Consider the following 20,804-nt stretch of genomic DNA (forward strand, 5'->3'; position numbering starts at 1 on the left):
TTTGAGACATTTTGACTCTAGTCCACAGTGTGTAATGTAGCACCTTTTCAATATCTACCTACTGGCACCCGTTTTCAGGGTTGCAATTTATGATCTACCCACACACTATCACGTTGAGGTAGGCAGTGCGCAGACTTCATACAGCCTCCTCATTTGCCTGATTGTGGCACGTAACTAGCTGGCTGCACACTCAACAGGGGACTTAACAGCATGCAAGCCTAGCATTTGTTCCAGCTAGTCTGCAGCTTTTAAAGGTACTCAGTCCCTCTTAAAGGGGAGCTGCACTGAATGAAAGGATGTTGCTGCTGACTGCCGGTCTTGCAGTTGGAACCAAAGCAAATGGAGCACCAAGGCAAAGAGAGGCTCGTAGGTTCATGGATACAGAACTGGCGGCCTTGGTCATAGAGGTCAACAGGAGGAACGAGGCCATGTTTCCGCGGGGGCTAAGCAGCCGTCAAAGAATGCCTTCTGTAGGGAATAAAAGCAGTAGCCAGGGAGGTCAATGCAAGGAGTCCGGTCCCGAGGATCTGGCAGCAGTGCCAGAAAAAGTTCAATAACCTTGCACAGGTGGTCAAGGTCAGTGAATGCATCTTCACCTGACATCTGCTACCCATCGTACCACCAACACCTCACACTGCTCAATGCACCACACGCCACCACTCGTACATCAGCAGTCTCCTGTAGTCAGAACTTACATTCAGATACTGTATCTCATCCTCATACATCTTCCAATTCCTGCCTCTACATGCCTCCAGCTATTCAGCCATGGCAGGCACATTGCCCACAGAGCAACACAACCACTGACATTTTTCCCCATCTCTCACCGGGCAAGGCAACACGAATAGAAGGGAGCTGAGCAGAACCATCGGGAGACAGGAACACCTGCGTTGACTGAGTCATAATGGAGGAGGTGGTGCTGCGCATCGTGGGGCCAGCTGTGGTAGAGCCCATTGCATCCACTGTCGCTGAGAGCATTGAGGGTGATGGTATGTTACTGTCTTGTGCTTCTTCTCAAATTCCACCTCTCCCTCACCCTGCTATCTGGCATGAAGTGCAAGCTGCAGATGGTGTGGGTGGTCCTATTGCTTTCCACCTCCCTTCACCCCAACCCTCTGCTTCTGATTTTTCTGCTTTCAGATGCCCAAGAACTGCTGCCTTCCCAGCCACAGCAGCCTAGGGAGGAAGAAAGAGAGCAACTGCACACCACTACTGAAGACACATTGTCACTTGATCTGACACTCGCAGTCACCACTTCAGATATTGGTACTACGTGAACTTTAGAGGCTAGTATAGAGTTGGGATAAGTACATGGTAAGTCACCAGACATGAGTGGACGGCGGCGGACTCAGATGAGAATTACGATGGGGCAGAATACAGGAGAATGCTGATGATGATGCTCACTGAGACACTTGGTACATTGGCAGGCCTGTACGACAGCCTCCTGTCACTGTGGAGGAGCACGGAGGAGAGCTTGGAGCCCATCCTTTCCAGCGTGGATATTCTGGCCAACTCCATGATAGCATGTGCAGACCTCACTGTGATGCAGTGTCTGGTTCCTGCTGTCTCATCTTCCATAAAAGCATGGGACAGCCACCCAACAGTGGAAGTTCACATGGAGGTCAGGAGATCCATGCTTCCTGTCATGCAGACTCAGACTGCTGCCAAAATAGCTGTGAATCTCAATGCTCAAAGAGGTATGCAGGCTCTCGCAGCATTACTAGGATTGGTGAGGTGCTGCCCTGTGGGGCGACAGAGGTACCAGGGAGCAGGAATCTGCTGTCCTCTCTCAGGACGCCAGCATTCATGCTCCTACCAATGCTGTCTCTCAGTCAGTGAGCCCAGACTGCTGCCGCCCATGCCGCAATGTTACAGTCTGAAACTGGGCTTTCTAGGCCCAGAGCTGCTTGGGATCATCCTGCAAGGCCATCTGCAATCTTCCCCACTGAAAGTCAACAGCCTTCCACCAACTATGCTGCAGCCACTAAGGTAGCACTAAGGACAAGCAAAGCCACTGGCAAGATAGGCACTAAAGGAAAGTACAAGGGTGAATATAGTTCATTTTTGTTTGTATAAGCAGATATGATTTTGGATAAAGATATTGTGCAAAGGTGGCTTTTATTGCAGGATTTTGGCCAAGGGGATATAGTGATGGGAGTCTGATACAGTTGGTAAGATGGAGGAAACAGTGGAGTCATGGTGAAGAAGGGATGTTCCCTTGAGAGAAGCAGATTCTGAGCTGACTTTCTCAGACCACACATCTGGAGCGAAGGGATCCGGCTGCGTCCTCCCTGCCGCCTCCTGTTCCTCTTCCTCCCTCCCACCCCTCCACTCTTCTTTTCTCCTCCTGCTGCTCCTAATACTATTATGTGACCTCTGGATGCCTAGTGGCAAGAGCTGCACCTTCATGATGACAATGTTGTGGATGGCACAGCTGACCACCACAAACTTGGCGACACATTCTGGTTTGTATTGTAGGGCTCCCCGAGTGGTCCAGGCAGCAAACATGTTGCTTTCACATGCTGATAGTCTGGCCCATGTGGTTTCTGACTGCATGGCTTTCATTATATACCCATTGATCTTGTGTGTTCAGGTGGCAGAGGGGTGGGAGGTGGTGAGGCCATCAGCTGCATGTATAGGGAGTATCCCTTGTCCCTTAGCAGCACCCTCTGGCCCTTCTTGGAGGCCTGAATATGGCAGGAACTGGAAACTGCCTCCGGATGAAGGCATCATGGCTGCTGCCAGATTAGCAGGTATTCATTGACATTGTGGTTTGTGCATGGTCGCACACCCAACTGCACGTTGATGGACTGGTAGCCCTTGCGGTTCCTCTCCCCATTGATGTGGGGCCCACAGGGCCATGTCTGTATAGTTGATGACTCCCTGCACCATTGGGAATGCCACTATCCTGGCAAAGCCACATGCCCTCTCATTCCTGCTTCTCCGTGCTGAGCGAGCACAATGCCATAGCCTCTTTTCACATTTAGGGCCTCCGTCATCTTCTGAATGCAGTGGTGGACACGTACTGGGAGATGTTCGATATGTTGCCTGCTGCTGCTCATAATGATTCAGTCACATAGAAGTTTCATGCGTCTTTGAACCTTTATGGCCACTGATAGGGCTATCCTCACCCTGATGTGAGGCTGCAGTTCCTTTTGAAGGAGGTGGCACATTTCTGTGACCACCTCCTTGTTGAATCTGAGTCATGTCAGGCGTTGCACCTGGGTGAGGTGAATGTATGAGAAGTGCTCTCTGAAAACACCTGGTGGGTAGGGTCTACTGTGGAGCACACTCGTCCTTCTCCCTCTTTCCAGAGCTCCCCCTCTCTGCCGTCTTTGCTCCATTTCGCGGTCATGTTGCAGACCCAGAGGCACTACAATTTCAGTCCCCAGACGTCTTGCAGACATGGTGTGTGCAGGTGACCAATCCTCTGCCCTCCCTGAATGATGCAGCAGTTCACCAACCGACCTCCCAAAACAGGCCACAATACTTCCACAAACTTTGCCCCAGCAGAAGTAAGCCAAAAGCACCAGACAGATGGCTGTCCCTTTAAATAGCATTAGTGCAGTAGGGCACATGTTCACCGGTGAATGATTAGCTCAGGTATTCAGTGGACTTGCCCGGTCAAAGTGACAAAAACCTCTGTACTGCTTTGGAGCCCAATTTCCCAGTCTTGGACTGCTATTTTACTTTTAAAAACAATGTACTGCCTATAATTTCCCTTAAATGTTTTATTGCTGAGCCATTGAATATTGTTTGTATCAAGTTTTTCACTTCATGGATACATTTTCTTTAGTTATGGCCACGCAATCCATGCTCGCCATTCCCTGTTCGTATCCCTAAGAAAAGTCATTTTTAGCAGTTAACAAGTGTGCAAGTTCCAAAAGATAACTCAGTACTCATATCCATGGCTTCAACCTCTTCTTACCCCACTCTCCCTTACCAATCTCCCCTGCCCAACCACCTCCAGGCCTGCAGCCCTCTAAGATATCTGCGCTCCAATCCTGGCCTGTTGCACATCCCCGATTTTAATCCCTCTGTCATTGACCGCCATGATTTCAGCTGCCTGGGCCCTAATCTCTGAAATTTCCTCCCTAAACCTCTATCCCTTTCTTTCCTCCTCTTAAAACCTACCTCTCATCTGCCCTAATATCTCCTTATGTGGCTTGGTGTCAGTTTGCTTGATAATATTCCTCCGAAGTTCCATGGGATGCTTTACTTTGTTAAAGGAGCTATATAAATCTCAGTTGTTGTCGTTGAGTAATGTTAACAAATCAGCCAACTGGAACCTGTGCAGAATTTGTTTCCAGTACTAAACCCATCCATACCTAGATACTCCAGCCAGCAGCAGCATAGATTGCATCTAATTTAGTCACATTGAAGACTAGAAATAATAACTTGAGCAAGTGAGAATGGGAAGTAGGCTATAACCAACTGGATTATCATCTCCATTTTAGTTTTTTTTTTAAAACAAAGGCATTCATTTGATGTGTTTTTAATAAATGCCTACATTCCTACATTTCCTGCATTACAACAGTGACTACACTTCAAAAGTACGCAAGAGGCTATAAAGCACTTTGAGACATCCGATGGTTGTGAAAAGCGCTATATATATGGAAGTCTTTCTGTAGATACACGTTTCAAGATGAACTATTGTGCAGTGAAGGTATACGGCCATTACCTCTACTACAAGCAGAATCCAAGATTCTGTAACCTTTTTCAAAGTCAGGCGCGAAATGTCAGGTGAAGGCCCTCAGGTATAAGTTAGAGACCAGAATGGACAGCAAGATGGTATGAATCACTGTCGCTCTAAAATGTAGAATCAGCAATTCCAAACCCTTTCTACCTGGATATGTAAAAAGGAAAAAAGCTGTTCCAAGAGGTTTAGTATTGATTTTTTTTTTACGAACAAAGAGACTTTCTCTGGTTACATGATACATCATAATCAGGTAATTTGTACTAGTGCTTCAACAGCTGAAGAACACCACGCTTAGGAAAAAATGCTGACTTGCAAAAAAGTGCAGAATTCTTCAGCTATTGAGACTTTAACAAACAAAAAAAAACCTTTTCTGAAAAGATCAAATGCCAGCTATTTTTTGTTGAAAATATTATTTTGCAATATGTTACAGTATTCTAATCAGTCAGTGTTGACCTCTTGCCTCCCACTCCCCCTCCTAAGGTTATATATAATTAGAAGCAATGTGCTCTCTAAAGTGAATTGGTCTTACTGTACTGTATTTGCTTTGAAGAAATTTACACTTTCCAATCAAAAATCAATAGGATCTTGACCCTACATACTACAGACATTCTAAATAGTGCCAAGAAAAGCCAATTAAATAGAAAGACTGCCTACATGAGACAGTAAAACAAATCTAAAATACATCATAATGGGAAGATTATTAGAGCAACAACAACAAAGAAAATGGAGCCTCCAATTGTTCAGTCCTTAAGTAAAATATAATTCTCCAGCATGGATCAATCTACTCCCCCACCCCCATGAAAACTTATAGATAATTTCTTTCTCCCCCCCCCCCCCCACCTCCCCCACTAGTCAGTTCATGTTAAAGGGCATTAAAATGTGCAACGGCAGGCCTGTCCCTTTTGCATTATCTGCAATGAAACAGACAATGCAAAATGATGAAATTTACTACAGAATCAACATGAAATGGTTGAAGTAAATTAAAAGCAGAAATGATTGCAATAATTAAAATGCAAAAGTAACTTGTAATAGCACACAGTAGAGGATTGTATATCATTTTTCTTTGTAAAACAGAAAGACTAGGGAATTAGGTGAGAGTCCTGCATCACTTACATACACTATAAACCAAGCCATTGTTAATCCCAATCATTTTATCTTCCCACAAGTGTAGGCAATGAGTTAGACAGAAATGCATAATGTGACTTCTTTCTTTCTTTCTTCTTCTTTTGGGCCTCCTTATCTCGAGAGACAATGGATACGCGCCTGGAGGTGGTCAGTGGTTTGTATGGAGTGACCTCTCCATGGCGCATGCCTGGGCAAATTTATGGAGGTTGAGAGTTGCCCAGTCGTCAAAACCCCCCTCTCGGCCTTTCTGGTGGGGTCCAAAGGAGTGCAGGACACGACGTTTGGCACCAGTATGGCTGCAGGAACTGCCGGAAACATGCCAAAGGTGACACATGACCGCCTACGGGGTTCCGCTCCGGATTTTCTGTTAGGGTTTACTCCCTTCGCCTTGGTCTCTCCCGAGACGCCCACAAGGCAGTGGGGTTGTTGGGGCCCCTACACAGGTGTAGGATGGTGCCGGTGGGAGGAGGGGATGCAAGGGGGAGGGGTAGAGGGAGGGGGTGGGGGGGGTGCAGGGGAAGGGGGTGCGGGGTGAAGATGGTGCGGGGGGGGGCGGGCTGGGACGGGGTTGTGAGGGGGTGAGCTGAGAGGGTGGAGCAGGGAAGGGGACGGGGGTGGGGGGGGGGGTGGAAGGGGGGTAAAGGGGGGGGGGGAGGGGGGGTGGAATCTGGTGCAGGTAATAAGCCATTTCCTCAGTGCCCACCATCGACGTCCGGAAAGCTCATCTACGTCCTTCGGGAGGTGACTAGATACTACATTTTAAAAGTAAGTTATGAAAATGCGAAATGCATTGAAAAACCAGTGACATTTCCTCTTATCTGACCAAAGACTATGTCAAGCAATAACTTCATAGTAAAGTATATACTATGCAATTCTATCCAAAAGTACCTAACTGCAGGACAACCTCAATGTATACAGAACTACAGCATATATATTCTATTTTGCATTGTAATAGCAACTTAATTTTAAATATTAATCAAATTCTGCTAAACATAAAAGGTCATTTTTTTAAAAAACAAAAATAGTATTTTCTAGAGACAGTAAATGTCCTAAATGCACACTGAGTGTGAACAGCCAAGTTTGAGATAACTACAGGTATAGAAGAGCTAGGTTTTCAGTAGGCTTTTGAAAGTGAGGAGAGAATTATCAACAAGGAGTTTGTGCAAGGGCAAGATGGCTGAAGGCTGCTGCAGTGGTCGGGGTGTTGGGGGGGAGGTGGTTGGTGTGGGTGGTGGTGGACGCAGTTGTGCATGGAAGAGGGGTACATAGGACAGAGTCAGGACAAAAGGAATATGCAAGAGCAAATTGCTTGCTTGGATTGGGGGAAATGGGGAATTATAAAACAAAGGTTTTGAATCCAGTGAATTGGGAAATAGGGTTACCAGGAGGGATCTTTGAAGGCTGGCAAAGACAGGATGGGTAAGCAGAATTGGATGCTGGTGGAGTTTTGGAAAAGTTTCAGCTTATGTCAACTGGAGCTCAGGAAGACATTGGAGAGGTGGAACCTGGAGGTATGCAGCCGACTGGTAACAAAAGCTGTGCATCAGGTCTTCAGCCATGGTGGGTTGCGATAAGGGTTAAGGTAACTGATGTTTCAGAGATATAAGTAAGCTATCATCAGTACTGGCTTCATTCTCCTCTTAGTCGGCTTATCTCTAGTGATGATTATGTTGGAATAGATAGGAGTGGAACCAACAATAACTTGTATTTATTTGGTACCTTTTAATGTAATAAAGTGTCCCAAGGGCCTTCACAGGAACATAGAGTTTTCCAGCACAGAAACAGGCCTTTCGGCCCAACGCGCCTGTGCCGACCATCAAGCACCCGTCCTAACTAATCCCATTTCCCCGCACTTGGCCTATAGCCTTTTATGTTATGGCGTTTCAAGTGCTCATCTAAATATTTCTTGAATGTTGTGAGTGTTCCTGCTTCTACCACCCCTTTAGGCAGTGTGTTCCAGATTCCAACCACCCTCTGGGTGAAAAAATTCCTCCTCAACTCCCCTCTAAACCTCCTGCCCCTTACCTTAAATCTATGCCCCCTAGTTATTGACCTCTCCGCGAAGGGAAAAAGTTTCTTCCTAGCTATCCCATCAGTGCCCCTCATAATTTTGTATACCTCAATCAGGTCCCCCCTCAGCCTTCTCCACTCCAAGGAAAACAACCCCAGCCTATCTAGTCTGTCTTCAGAACTGAAATGCTCCAGCCCAGGCAATATCCTGGTGAATCTCCTCTGCACCCTCTCCATTGCAATCACATCCTTCCTATAGTGTGGCGACCAGAACTGTACACAGTACTCCAACTGTGGCATTAAAAAGCAAAATTTGATACCAAGCCACATAAGGCGATATTAGGCAGATGACCAAACATTTGGCAAAGAGGTAGGTTTTAAGGAGTGTCTTAACAAAGGAAAGAGAAAAAAAAAAGAGGTTTAGGGAGGGATTTCCAGAGCTTAGGGCCTTGGTAGCTGAAGGTACGGCCAGTTGTGGAGCAATTAAAATCAGAAATGCTCGAGACCAGAATTTTTAAAAATTCATTGGGGGGTTGTGACTGTCGCTGGCTAAGCCAGCATTTGTTGCCCATCCCTAATTGCCCTTGAAAAGATGGTGGTGAGCAACCTTCTTGAACGACTGTAGTCCATGTGGTGTAGGTACACCACAGTGCTGTTGGGAAGGGAGTTCCAGGTTTTTGACACAGCGACAGTGAAGGAGCAGCAATATAGTTCCAAGCAAGGATGGTGTTTGACTTGAAGGGGAATTTGCAGGTGGTAGTGTTCCTATGCTTCTGCATAGTCTTTCTAGGTGGTAGAGGTCGCAGCTTTGGAAGGTGCTGTCGAAGGAATCTCAGTGAGTTGTTGCAGTGCATTTTATATATGGTACACGTTGCCACCATTGTGCGCTGGTGATGGGGGGAGTAGATGTTTAAGGTGACGGACGGGGTGCCGATCAAGCGCGCTGCTTTGTCCTGGATTTATTTTTTTCGTTCCTAAGATGTGGGCATCATTGGCTAGGCCAGCATTTATTGCCCATCCCTAATTTCCCTTGAGAAGGTGGTGGTGAGCTGTCTTCTTGAACCGCTGCAGTCCATGTGGGGTAGGTACATCTACAGTGCTGTTAGGAAGGGAATTCCAGGATTTTGGCGCAGCTACAGTGAAGGAATAGCGATATAGTTCCAAGTCAGGATGGTGTGTGGCTTGGAGGGAAACTTGCAGGTGGTGGTTTTCCCATGCATCTGCTACCCTTGTCTTTCTAGGTGGCAGAGGTCGCGGGTTTGGAAGGTGCTGTCTAAGGAGCCTTAGTGCGTTGCTGCAGTGCATCTTGTAGATGGTACACACTACTGCCACTGTGTGTCAGTGGTGGAGGGAGTGAATATTTGTGGATGGGGTGCCAGTCAAGCAGGCCGCTTTGTCCTGGGTGGTGTCGAGCTGCTTGAGTGTTGATGGAGCTGCACCCATCCAGGCAAGTGGGGAGTATTCCATCACACTCCTGACTTGTGCTTTGTAGATGGTGGACAGGCTTTGGGGAGTCGGGAGGTGAGTTACTCGCCGCAGGATTCCTAGCCTCTGACCTGCTGTTGTAGCCATGGTGTTTATATTTATTTTTTTATTTAGAGATACAGCACTGAAACAGGCCCTTTGGCCCACCGAGTCTGTGCCGACCATCAACCACCCATTTTTATACTAATCCAATATTCCTACCACAACCCCACCTGTCCCTCTATTCCCCTACCACCTACCTATACTAGGGGCAATTTATAATGGCCAATTTACCTATCAACCTACAAATCTTTCGGTGGTGGGAGGAAACCGGAGTATCCGGCGAAAACCCACGCAGACACAGGGAGAACTTGCAAACTCCACACAGGCAGTGCCCAGAATTGAACCCGGGTCGCTGGAGCTGTGAGGCTGCGGTGCTAACCACTGCATGGTGACTCCAGTTTAGTTCCTGGTCAATGGTAACCCCCAGGATGTTGATAGTGGGGGATTCAGCAATGGTAATGCCATTGAATGTTATGGGGAGATGGTTAGATTTTCTCTTGTTGGAGATGGTCGTTACCTGGCACTTATGTGGCATGAATGTTACTTACCACTTATCAGCCCAAGCCTAGATATTGTCCAGGTCTTGCTGCATTTCTACATGGACTGTTTCAGTATCTGAGGAGTCGCAAATGGTGCTGAACATTGTGCAATCATCAGCGAACATCCCCACTTCTGACTTATGATTGAAGGAAGGTCATTGATGAAGCAGCTGAAGGTGCTTGGGCCTAGGACACTACCCTGAGGAACCCCTGCAATGATGTCCTGGAGCTGAGATGATTGACCTCCAATAACCACAATCATCTTTCTTAGTGCTGGGTATGACTCCAAGCAGTGGAGATTTTTCCCTCTGATTCCCATTGACCTCAGTTTTGCTAGGGCTCCTTGATGCCATACTCTGTCAAGTGCTGCATTACCTCTTGAATTTAGCTCTTTTTTCCATGTTTGAACCAAGGCTGTAATGAGGTCAGGAGCCAACTGGCCCTGCCGGATCCCAAACTGAGCATCGGTGAGCAGGTTATTGCTGAGTAAACGCCACTTAATAGCATACCTGAAAATGATGATGACACCTTCCATCACTTAGCTGATGATTGAAAGTAGACTGCTGGCATGGTTATTGGTCAGATTGGATTTCTGCTGCTTTTTGTGGACAGGACATACTTTTCCACATTGTTGGGTAGATGCCAGTGTTGTAGCTGTACTGGAACAGCTTGGCTAGGGGCACAGCTAGTTCTGGGGCACAATTCTTCAGTACTACGGCTGGGATGTTGTCAGGGACCATAGCCTTTGCAGTATTCAATGTCTTCAGCTATTTCTTGCTTTCACATGGGATAAGTTGAATCGGCTGAAGACCATATCTGTGATGCCGAGGACCTTGGGAGGAGGCCAAGGTGTATCATCCACTCGGCACTTTTGGCTGAAGATGGTTGCGAATGTTTCAGCCTTATCGTTTGCACTGACGTGCTGGGCTCCCCTGTCATTGAGAATGAGGTTATTTGTGGATTTTCGTCTTCGGGTTAATTGTTTACCACCATTCATGACTGGATGTGGCAGGACTGCAGAGCTTAGATCTGATCCGTTGTTGTGGGGTCACTTAGCTCTATCACCTGCTCCTTGTGCTGTTTAGCATGCATGTAATCCTGTGTTGTAGCTTCACCAGGTTGACACCTCATTTTCAGGTATGCCTGGTGCTGCTCCTGGCATGCTCTCCTGCACTCCTCACTGAACCATGGTTGATACCCTGGCTTGATGGTAATGGTAGTGTGAGGGATATGTCAGGCCATGAAATCACAGAATGTAGTTGAATACAAGTCTTCTGCTGCTGATGGTCCACAACGCCTCATGAATGCCCAGTTTTGAGCTGCTAGATTTGTTCTGAGTCTATCCCATTTAGCACGGTGGTAGTGCCGTACAACACGATGGAGGATATCCTCAGTGCGAAGGCGGGACTTTATCTCCCCAAGGACTGTGCAGTGGTCACTCCCACCAATGCTGTAATTTACGCCAGGTAGATTGGTGAGGATGAGGTCAAGTAGGTTTTTCCCTCTTGTTGCCTCCCTCACTACCTGCTGCAGGCCTAGTCTGGCAGATATGCCCTTCAGGACTCAGCATGCTCGATCAGTAGGAACATAGCATCAGGAATAGGCCATTCAGCCCATTGAGCCTGCTCCGTCATTCAATTAGATCATGGCATGATCATCAACCTCAACGCCACTTTCCTGCGCTATCCCCATATTCCTTGATGTCATTACTATCCAGATATCTATTGATGTCTGTCTTGAACATGCTCAATGATTGAGCTTCCACAGCCCTCTGTGGCAGAGAATTCCAAAGACTCACCACCCTCTGCATAAGGAAATTCCTCCTCCTTTCAGTCTTAAATGGTCTATCCCTTATTCTGAGACTGCCTCCCCTGGTTCTAGACTCTCCAGCCAGGGGAAACATCTTTCCTGCATCTATCCTGTTGAGCCCTGTGAGAATTTTGTATTTTTCAATGAGATCGCCTCTCATTCTTCTAAACTCTAGAGAATATAGGCCCAGTCTCCTAAATCGTACTTCATAGGACAACCACCATCCCAAGGATCCGTCTGATGAACCTTTGTTGTACTCCCTCTATGGCAAGGATATAGGATGACCTATGTCAGTCTTAGCTTGATGAGTCCGTGAGACATCTCCCTCAATTTTGGCACAAGGCCTCAGATGTTGTTCAGGAAGACTTTGCAGGATTGACTGGGCAGTGTGCATCTTTGTCGTTTCCAGTTCCTAGGTCGAGGCCTGGTGGGCTATCCCAATTTTATTCCTTTTTGACTTTTCTGTAGTGGTTTGGTCAGCTATTTCAAAGGGCAATTAAGAGTTAACCATATTGCTGTGGGTCTGGAGTCACATCTAGGCCAGACCGAGTAAGAACAACAGATTTCCTTCCCTAAAGGGCATTAGTGAACCAGATGGGTTTTTACGATAATCTGAGTTTCGTGGTCACAATTACTGAGACTAGCTTTTAATTCAGAGTTATTAAGTTTAAATTACACCAGCTGGTGTATTTGAACTCGTGTCCCCAGAACATTAGCCTGGGCCTCTGGATTATTAGTCCAGTAACATTACCACTTGGCCACCATCGCCTTAAGAATTAGAGGACAGCAGATATCTTACAGGGTTGTGGTGCTGGCGGAGATTGGAGATTTGGAGGGGTGAGGTGGTGGAAGGATTTGAAAACAAGGATGAGGGTTTTAAAATTGAGGCATTGCTTCACTGGGAACCAATTTGGGTTAGTGAACATAGGGGCAATGGGTGTGTAGGACCTGGTGTGTTAGGATATGGGCAGCAGAGTTTTGGATGATCTCAAGTTTACAGAGTGTGGAAGATAGGGGAGTTGGCCAAGGGTGCATTGAAATAGGTATAGGTAACAAATGTATGGATGAGCGTTTCAGCAACAGAGGCAATGGTGTAGTCTGATGATCTTATGGAAGTAGGCGATCTTGGTCATGCAGAATCCTGTGACCCAGATCATTCAGCCCTTCGAAAAATTGAAACTGTTTAAGAATGCAACGGAAGTTTTTATTTAGGAATGATATTTGATACAATCTTTTCTATATATTTCCGCAGCAAATAAGGGAAGGATTTAACCGGATAAAGGATATAAAGCCGGAATTTTACGACGCAACCCCCCCCACCTCCCCCACCCCCCCAACACACGCGCGAGCTGGTGGCGAGGTTTGGGGGCCATAAAATTGAACGGGGTGCTGGGTGGTGGGAGAGAGCTGTTCCAGACACCTTCCCGCCCCCATTGCAATTTTATGCAGGGCGAGGGCAGTGAGTAACGGCTCACCCGCCCCAGGCCAATCCAGGCCCTTAAGTGGCCAATTAACTCCCACTTAAGGGTCTCCCTTTTCTGCTGATAGTATTTCACCAGTGGCCGATGGGTGGCTCGGGTCCCCCAGAACGCTGCTAGATAAAATCTGGTAACCTTCTTGCGGGCTGGGGCTAGCCCTCCTGATCGGGCACCCTGTGCCCCACAGAGGGCCCTCCCCCCCCCCCCCCCACCACAGACCCACCGGGGCCCGGCCGATTGTCCCCGGCGAGGCCCCAAAAATGCAGTCCCAGCGGTGGCCACCGCTCCCAGTGGTGCTGCTGGAACTGAGAGCTGCCGGCCTGCTGATTGGGCGGAGCATCCACGTCTCTGAGGCAGAAACTCCCAATGTCAGTTTAGGGCTGGGGAATGTAAAATCCTGGCGTGACTCCCCAGGCTTGGCGGAGGTGGGCTCTCTTTGACTTTTTGGCTAGTGGGCGAGGTCTCCCACCCAACATAAAATTCCAGCCTTAATCTATACATGCCATCACATACTGCTTTATCACCAATGTCTCACTTGCCAAGATAACAGTAATTATACAGGTTCATATTTTTAACTAGTGTCCAATGTAATGAGTTAGTTGGAAAATTACTAAATTCACCCAATCAGAGATAAGATTCAGACCCATTTTGGGAGTGCTGTTGTCTAAGAATATAGCTAATGTCTTTTGCTTGATATTGTGTAGAATTAAACAAATGTTGGGTGATATATTGGATAGCAACACAATTCTTTCAACTCAGATTGAAGATTCATTTCTAATTGATGGGATGGACTTTCCCAATGGGTCTGAATTCAGGTAATCTGGGGAAATAACCACAAAACTGTCCTTCCAAAATTGAACTTTAAACTGGCAATCTTCCTTGGACCCAATGAGAACTGGCTTGTGTGGGGAAATGCAAATTCGATTCAAGTGCACTAATGCTTAACTTGTGGAGTTTTGGCCAAGTTATATTTTTGGGGGCAGTTTAGGAAGAACGTTGCACTGCATCAGGCTCCTAATTTACCTTGGGAGTGCACCATGCTGATGATGGATATTTTTTTAAAAAAGAAATGTTTTGCATTCTCCAGCTTTGCAGTCCCTTGCTTTAATTACGCAGTGTGCTATCACAGTGTTGCTCTCCCTCTACCTAGATTGCGAAGTTAATGATTCCAAACTACCCTTGTTTGTAATATTAATAGGGATAGGTCTCTTAAATAGATGCTCTGGTAAAATAAATATATTTTTTGAAAAATTTTCATTTCTTGAATAAATTGCAAAAGGTGAAAGTTGGTCATTTTACATATTAGTTGCACTTGTAAATATCAGGGGTTGGATTTTACCAGCCTCCCGACGTAGGTGGTCCTGGCGGGGGGGCGCGGAAAGTACCTGCGGGAGAGGCCCGCGATGGGCCTTGATGCCGGTAGGTTCCGCCCCATATTCCGGCAGCAGTGAGACCTTGTGGCAGCCACCCCCCGATGCTCGAGGCTGGGAACCTAATTAAAATATTTAAATAAACGTTAATTAATGAGTAATTACTTACCTTGTTGCAATGGCCGTCCCGCTCTGATATTCCGGCCAGTTGCTGGAACTCCCGCACATTCGGATCTCTGTTCAGAGATTTGAGGCAGAACACTGATGGGGAGGGGGAAGGCCTGATATTTTCAGGGTGGGGGTGGTGGAAGGCAAAAACTAACGCAATTGGTGAAGGGGATGGTAGGAAGGGGTTGAAAGCTAAAGGTTCTCGACTTTGGCGGGGGGTGGGGGAAGGTCGGGATCTCGATTAGTTTTTTGGGGGGAAGAAGGCATTTAGTAAACTGATTAGTCATGGAGGGAGTGGGAGAGGGTATTGGAACTTTAAAAAATGTTAACTTTAATTTTTAAAATACTCATACTTTTTAAAAAATGCTTCGGAGGGGTCTGAAGCCCTTTAAAAATGGTGCCGGTGCCAGCGCGGTGGCTCCGGGTGCCAGGGACAGAACACCTGCTCCTTCTACGTCATCGGGGGTGGGCGTTCCGCCTCCTCCATGTAAATGAGCCTGTGCTAAATATTGCGGTGGCTCAGCGGCGCGCATCTCGTGCGTGCATCACGCCGTTTTTGAAGCTCGCTGCTGAGCTGGAAAAATTCAGTCCCAGAGTTGGCCCTATTTTTGTACTCCATTCGACCTTGTAATAACTTCCAACATTTCATTTGCCTTACTAATTACTTGCTGTACCTGCATGCTGACTTTTTGTGATTCATGTACAATTGCACCCATATCCCTCTTTACCGCAGCATTCTGCAGTCTGTCTCCATTTAAATAATATTCTGCTTTTCTATTCTTTCCACCAAAGTGGACAACCTCACATTTTCCCACATTATACTCCATCTGCCAAATTTTTGCCCACTCACTTAACCTATCTATATCCCTTTGTAGACTCTTTGTGTCCTCATGTTAGCAAACAGCTATGAAGCAAAGCTAGTCAAACATAAGCTTCAAAGATAATGAAATTACACACTTTTTATTAATTAATCAGTAAATTTTCTAAGTTAATTATACCATGAAGGCTTGTGTATATAAATGAGGTATTCCTTACTATTGTTATGCCATTTGGAATACTTGGGTACAGGGTAAAAGCACCTGGAGGGGCATAAACATGTCTTATTCCTATATATTTGAGATAGACCTTAATGATAGGCAAGGTACATTTTAAAATGGAGGCAGTTTTGATGTTCAAGCATTACTTGCACAAGGGCAGCAAGACCCTTCCATGTTTGTTAGAAGTGATTGACAGAAAAGGGAATAGGGCTTTTTGGACCAGTCAGTCAGATTGGTTGGTTGTATGGAGAGGGTTTTTCCTTGAACTTAAGGGAAGTACTTGATAAACCTCTGCTCGTCCAGATTAGACTAGCCAATTGTAGTAATCTACACCTAGCAGGTAAAAAGATACTCATACCAGTACGGCATCCTCAAGACAGTGTCAGAGGAAGCAAAGAACAAAGAAAAGAACAAAGAAAATTACAGCACAGGAACAGGCCCTTCGGCCCTCCAAGCCTACGCCGATCCAAATCCTCTATCTAAACCTGTCGCCTATTTTCTAAGGGTCTGTATCTCTTTACTTCCTGCCCATTCATGTATCTGTCTAGATACATCTTAAAAGACGCTATCGTGCCCGCGTCTACCACCTCCACTGGCAATGCGTTCCATGCACCCACCACCCTTTGCGTAAAGAACTTTCCACGCATATCCCCCCTAAACTTTTCCCCTTTCACTTTGAACTCGTGTCCCCTTGTAATTGAATCCCCCACTCTGGGAAAAAGCTTCTTGCTATCCACCCTGTCTATACCTCTCATGATTTTGTACACCTCAATCAGGTTCCCCCTCAACCTCCGTCTTTCTAATGAAAATAATCCTAATCTACTCAACCTCTCTTCATAGCTAGCGCCCTCAATACCAGGCAACATCCTGGTGAACCTCCTCTGCACCCTCTCCAAAGCATCCACATCCTTTTGGTAATGTGGCGACCAGAATTGTGCTGCACTTAAATTGTGCTGCGCCAGGCCGGTTAGCAGATATCTTTGTTCCTGTGAAAATGTGCAGCTGGAATTGAAGACCCAAGTGTAACAGATAACCCAGTCGCTGAAGGGGCTCATTAATTCAGTGCTCTGGAAACTAATTTCTGCATCCTAGAGAAGGAAAGAGATCAATCCAACCATACTGCTATTAAGGATAAGACCATATAAAGTCTACAACATTGCTAAAAACCAGCATCTAGACAATCTATCCAGTAGACTGGCTCTCCAAGGCTGTTAGCCTGTCTGCTATCTAAAGAGTTACTCCTAAAAGTAATCCCACCAATTTGCAATGGTCTCTGAGACTGGACTCAACTGTAATTTATAGTCAGTGGTTCTGTTGTCACTGAACTGCAGTTGCATTACTGACTTAACCTTTATAGACCTTGACTACCTATTCTATTAAGTAACTGTCCATTAATTGTTGCTATTCAAGCTGCTAGACAACACTGATTATGTCTCTTCATGTTCTTGATTTCTCGTATACTCAATGTTTAACTTTTAAGTTGTGATTTTTGTAGTCCATAAATAGCTGTTAGATGATCGTGTCCAACCAATTCAGCTCTCTCCATGTGTCATTAAGGAGTAATTGAGTACGTGGGATACCGTTAAAGATGCCGGCTCTGACAACACCCCAACTGTAGTGCTGAAGATTTGTGTACAACAGCCAGCTGCTCCCCTAACCAAACTTCCAGTGCAGTTAAAACGCAAGCATCTACCTGGCAATGTATAAGATTGACCAGGTATGTCCTATCTCTGCCAAAAAACTAGAATAATTCTAATCCAGTTAATTACTGTTTAACAACAACTAGCATTTATATAAACCTCTTTAATATAGTAATATGTCCAAGGTGCTTCACAAGAGTGTGATCAAACAAAAGTTGCCGCTGAGTCAAAGAAGACGTTAGGATAATTGTCCAAAAGCTGGGTAAAAAGGGTAGGTTTTAAGGAGCGTCTTAAAGGCGGAGAGGTTTAGGGAGGGAATTCCAGATTTAGGGTCTAGATAGCTGATGGCATGGCTGCCAATGGTAGTGTGAAGGAAGCAGGGGCAGTGGAGGGACAAACGAGATCAGCGTTGGAGGACTGCAGCGATCTCAGAGGGGTGAGTACATGGAAGGATTAAAACATGAGGATGGGAATTTTCAAATAAAGGTCCTCAGGGACTGGGGCCACTGTAGGTCAGAGAGCACAGGGATGATGGGTGAATGGGACTTGATGCAAGTCTTCTGGCCATCATCTGTAAAGTGATAGAAGTAGCTATCAGTAATCTCAAGCAATGGCTGATGACCAATAATCTGATGAGGTTTGAGTTCTGCTCTACTCGGTTCTAGCCCTTGACATGGGGTAACTGCCCCCAACAAGGCAGTGTTCGACCAAGTATAGCATCAGCCAGCCCTAGCAAAAATTAGGTTGCCAGGATCAAGAGGAAAACCCTCAAATGGCTGGAATCATAGCTGACACAAAAGATGGTTTGGTTGTCTGGCCTTCACAGCAGACATCTCCAGAGAAGGGTCCTTGGCCCAACCACCTTGAGCTGCTTCATCTGTTACCTTTCCTCTGTCATGGGGTCAGGAGTGGAATTGTTCGCCGTTTGATATCCATGTACAGCTCCATTCTCAATAATAAAGCAGTTCATGTTAGCCTACAGCAGGACTTGGATACTATCCAGGCTTGGGCTAACAAGTTGAAAATGATATCTGTGCCAAATAAATGCCAGGTAAGTAGCATCTTCAACAAGAGAAAGCTTCAACATTTTCCTAGATAATAGCAGCTGTAAAAGCATTTAGTAAGCTCAGCACCATCCAGGATCTAGTAGTTTGTTTGATCAGTGTCCCTGCCACTGGATGTCATATCCACAGTCTCCCTTCCTGTGTGACAAGAACAGCAATATCGTGGGAACACCACTTCCATGTTCGGTTCCAAGTCACAAAACATCCTAAATAAAATCACAAAATGCTGGAAATAATCAGCAGGTCCGGCAGCATCTGTGGAGAGAGAAAACGTCAAGAACCCTGCGTTGCCTCTTCTCCAGAAGGTCCGCCGCTGTCCACCTAAATGCCTGATCGGCACTAGATATGGCGGGCCTTCCACAGGTTCAAGGACCTCGTCACCGGAAGTCCTAGTCTTGGAAAGCTGCTGGACATTCAGAGGCCGGCAGCACTTGCACTGAGCAGCGCCACTGCAGAGGAGATGGGTGCTGCTGGAGGAGCACCGACTGGAGACCCAGGCGTGGCGTTGGACCCAGGCCACAGGTAGATCAGGGTAGGAGGGGTCGCACGGGGTGGGGGCTTCTCTAGCAAGGGCGGGTGGGGTAGCTCTCAGTGCCCCCCCTACACCCGATATCTGTTCCCTCATTCAGGCACTAAGTGCCTTTTAACAAGGCCCTCCCTCGGAGCCAGGAAGCAGCCCACATGGTTTTTCATGCACGGCTAATTGCAGTGGGATGAGGCCCTTAAAAGGGGTTAATTGCTCAGTTAAGGGCCTCAATTGGCGGTACGGCGGGAAGGCCTTTCATAGGCCTTCCCACCCCAAAGTAAATTTTGTTGGATGCCAGATGGTGGCGGGAACCAGCCCCCACCCCAAACCACTATCCCACCAGATTTTATGCTCTTCCCGCTTCCAAACTCACCACAGAGGAGAGCATAAAGTTACCTTTTATCAGAGCTAGAAATGGTTAAAAATGTAATAGGTTTTAAGCAAGTGAAAGGGGGTGGGGGGGGCGGGGGAAGGTGGAAAAAGAACAAAAGGGAAGGTCTGTGATGGGGTGGAAGACGAGAGATTAATAGACAAAAGAATTGGTGACACAGGGCCAAAGGGAGTGGTAATGGGACAAGTAAAGAGACAAAAGCTGCCCCTAGAGGAGGTATGAATTGCAGAATGAAGAATAGCTGCTGTCTGAAAACAAAAACAAAGGAAAAACGAGACTAAAACCAAAAGCTACAGAGAAAATGGGGGCAGAGATTATGGTGCAAGTTAAGAGACGAGCAGCAGAGTTTTGGATGACCTTGAGTTTACAGAGGGTAGAATGTGGAAGATCAGCCAGGAGTGATTTGGAATTGTCAAGTCCAGAGGTAATGAAGGCATGAATGAGGGTTTCAGCAGCATATGAGTTGAGACAGGCAAAGTCGGGCAGTGTGACAGAGGTGGAAATAGGCGGTCTTAGTGATCTCGTGAATATGTGGTCAGAAGCTCACCTCGGGTTAAAATATGACACCAAGGATGTGAACAGACAGCTTTAGTCTCAGACTAGTTGCCAGGAAGAGGAATGGAGTCGGTAGCGAGGGAATGGAGATTGTGGCAGGGATTGAAAATAATGACTTCCATCTTCCCAACATTTAATCGGAGGACATTTCTGCTCATCCAGTACTGGATGTCTGATGAGCAGTCTGATAATTTAGTAACAGTGGAGAAGTTGAGCGAGTTGATGGTCAGCTGAGTGTTGTCAGCAAACGTGTGAAAACTAATGCTGTGCTTTTGGATGATGTCGCTGAGGGGCAGCATTTAGATGAGCAATAGGAGGGGGCAAGGATAGATCCTGGGGGACATAAGAGGCAATGATGCAGAAGCAGGAAGCTAAATCATTGCAAGTGATACTCTGGTTATGATTAGTTAAGAAATGAACTAGGTAGAACAGACCCATCCAGCTTAACAGCAGTGGAGAGGTGTTGGTGGAGGATGGTATGGTCAACCATGTCAAAGGCTGCAGACAGGTTGAAAAGGACAAGGAGGGATAGTTTACTTTTGTCGCAGTCACATAGGATATCATTTGTGACTTTGATCAGAACCGTTTCGGCAGGGACGGAAATCTGATTGGAGGAATTCAAACATTTAGTTCCAGGAAAGATGGACATGGGGCCTTCAGAAAAAAGTGCAAAGGATATTTCCACGACTTATTCGATTATGTCATCAATCCTATTTAAATTAGGCTATAAGGTCAATATTAACCCATAGCAAGTTTCGGGAGAGTGAGGGCCCTTTTTGGCCTTGATATCAGGTTCAGCATGATTTAACTCTCGTGTTTCTCATTTAAATTTAACTCGGGGGTTTGGCACTTGACTATGTTGGGAATGG

The 20,804-nt window shown here is 46.4% G+C and overlaps 1 protein-coding gene across 2 annotated transcripts in view; it reads left to right on the plus strand.

Moving 5' to 3' along the window:
- LOC137369164 (sorting nexin-24-like) overlaps positions 1-20,804 on the plus strand; it is a 301,746-nt gene that overhangs the window by 167,532 nt on the left and 113,410 nt on the right. The window contains exon 2 of one of the 2 annotated variants that reach the window (XM_068029919.1): positions 17,317-17,476. The exons of the other annotated variant lie outside the window; for it this stretch is intronic. Within the exon in view, the coding sequence (XP_067886020.1) occupies positions 17,459-17,476 (18 nt within the window). The 5' untranslated portion in view covers positions 17,317-17,458. The remainder of the gene's footprint in view (positions 1-17,316; positions 17,477-20,804) is intronic. 2 annotated transcript variants of the gene reach the window in all.

This window comes from Heterodontus francisci, chromosome 4, assembly GCF_036365525.1.
Source record: "Heterodontus francisci isolate sHetFra1 chromosome 4, sHetFra1.hap1, whole genome shotgun sequence".
NCBI lineage: Eukaryota > Metazoa > Chordata > Chondrichthyes > Heterodontiformes > Heterodontidae > Heterodontus > Heterodontus francisci.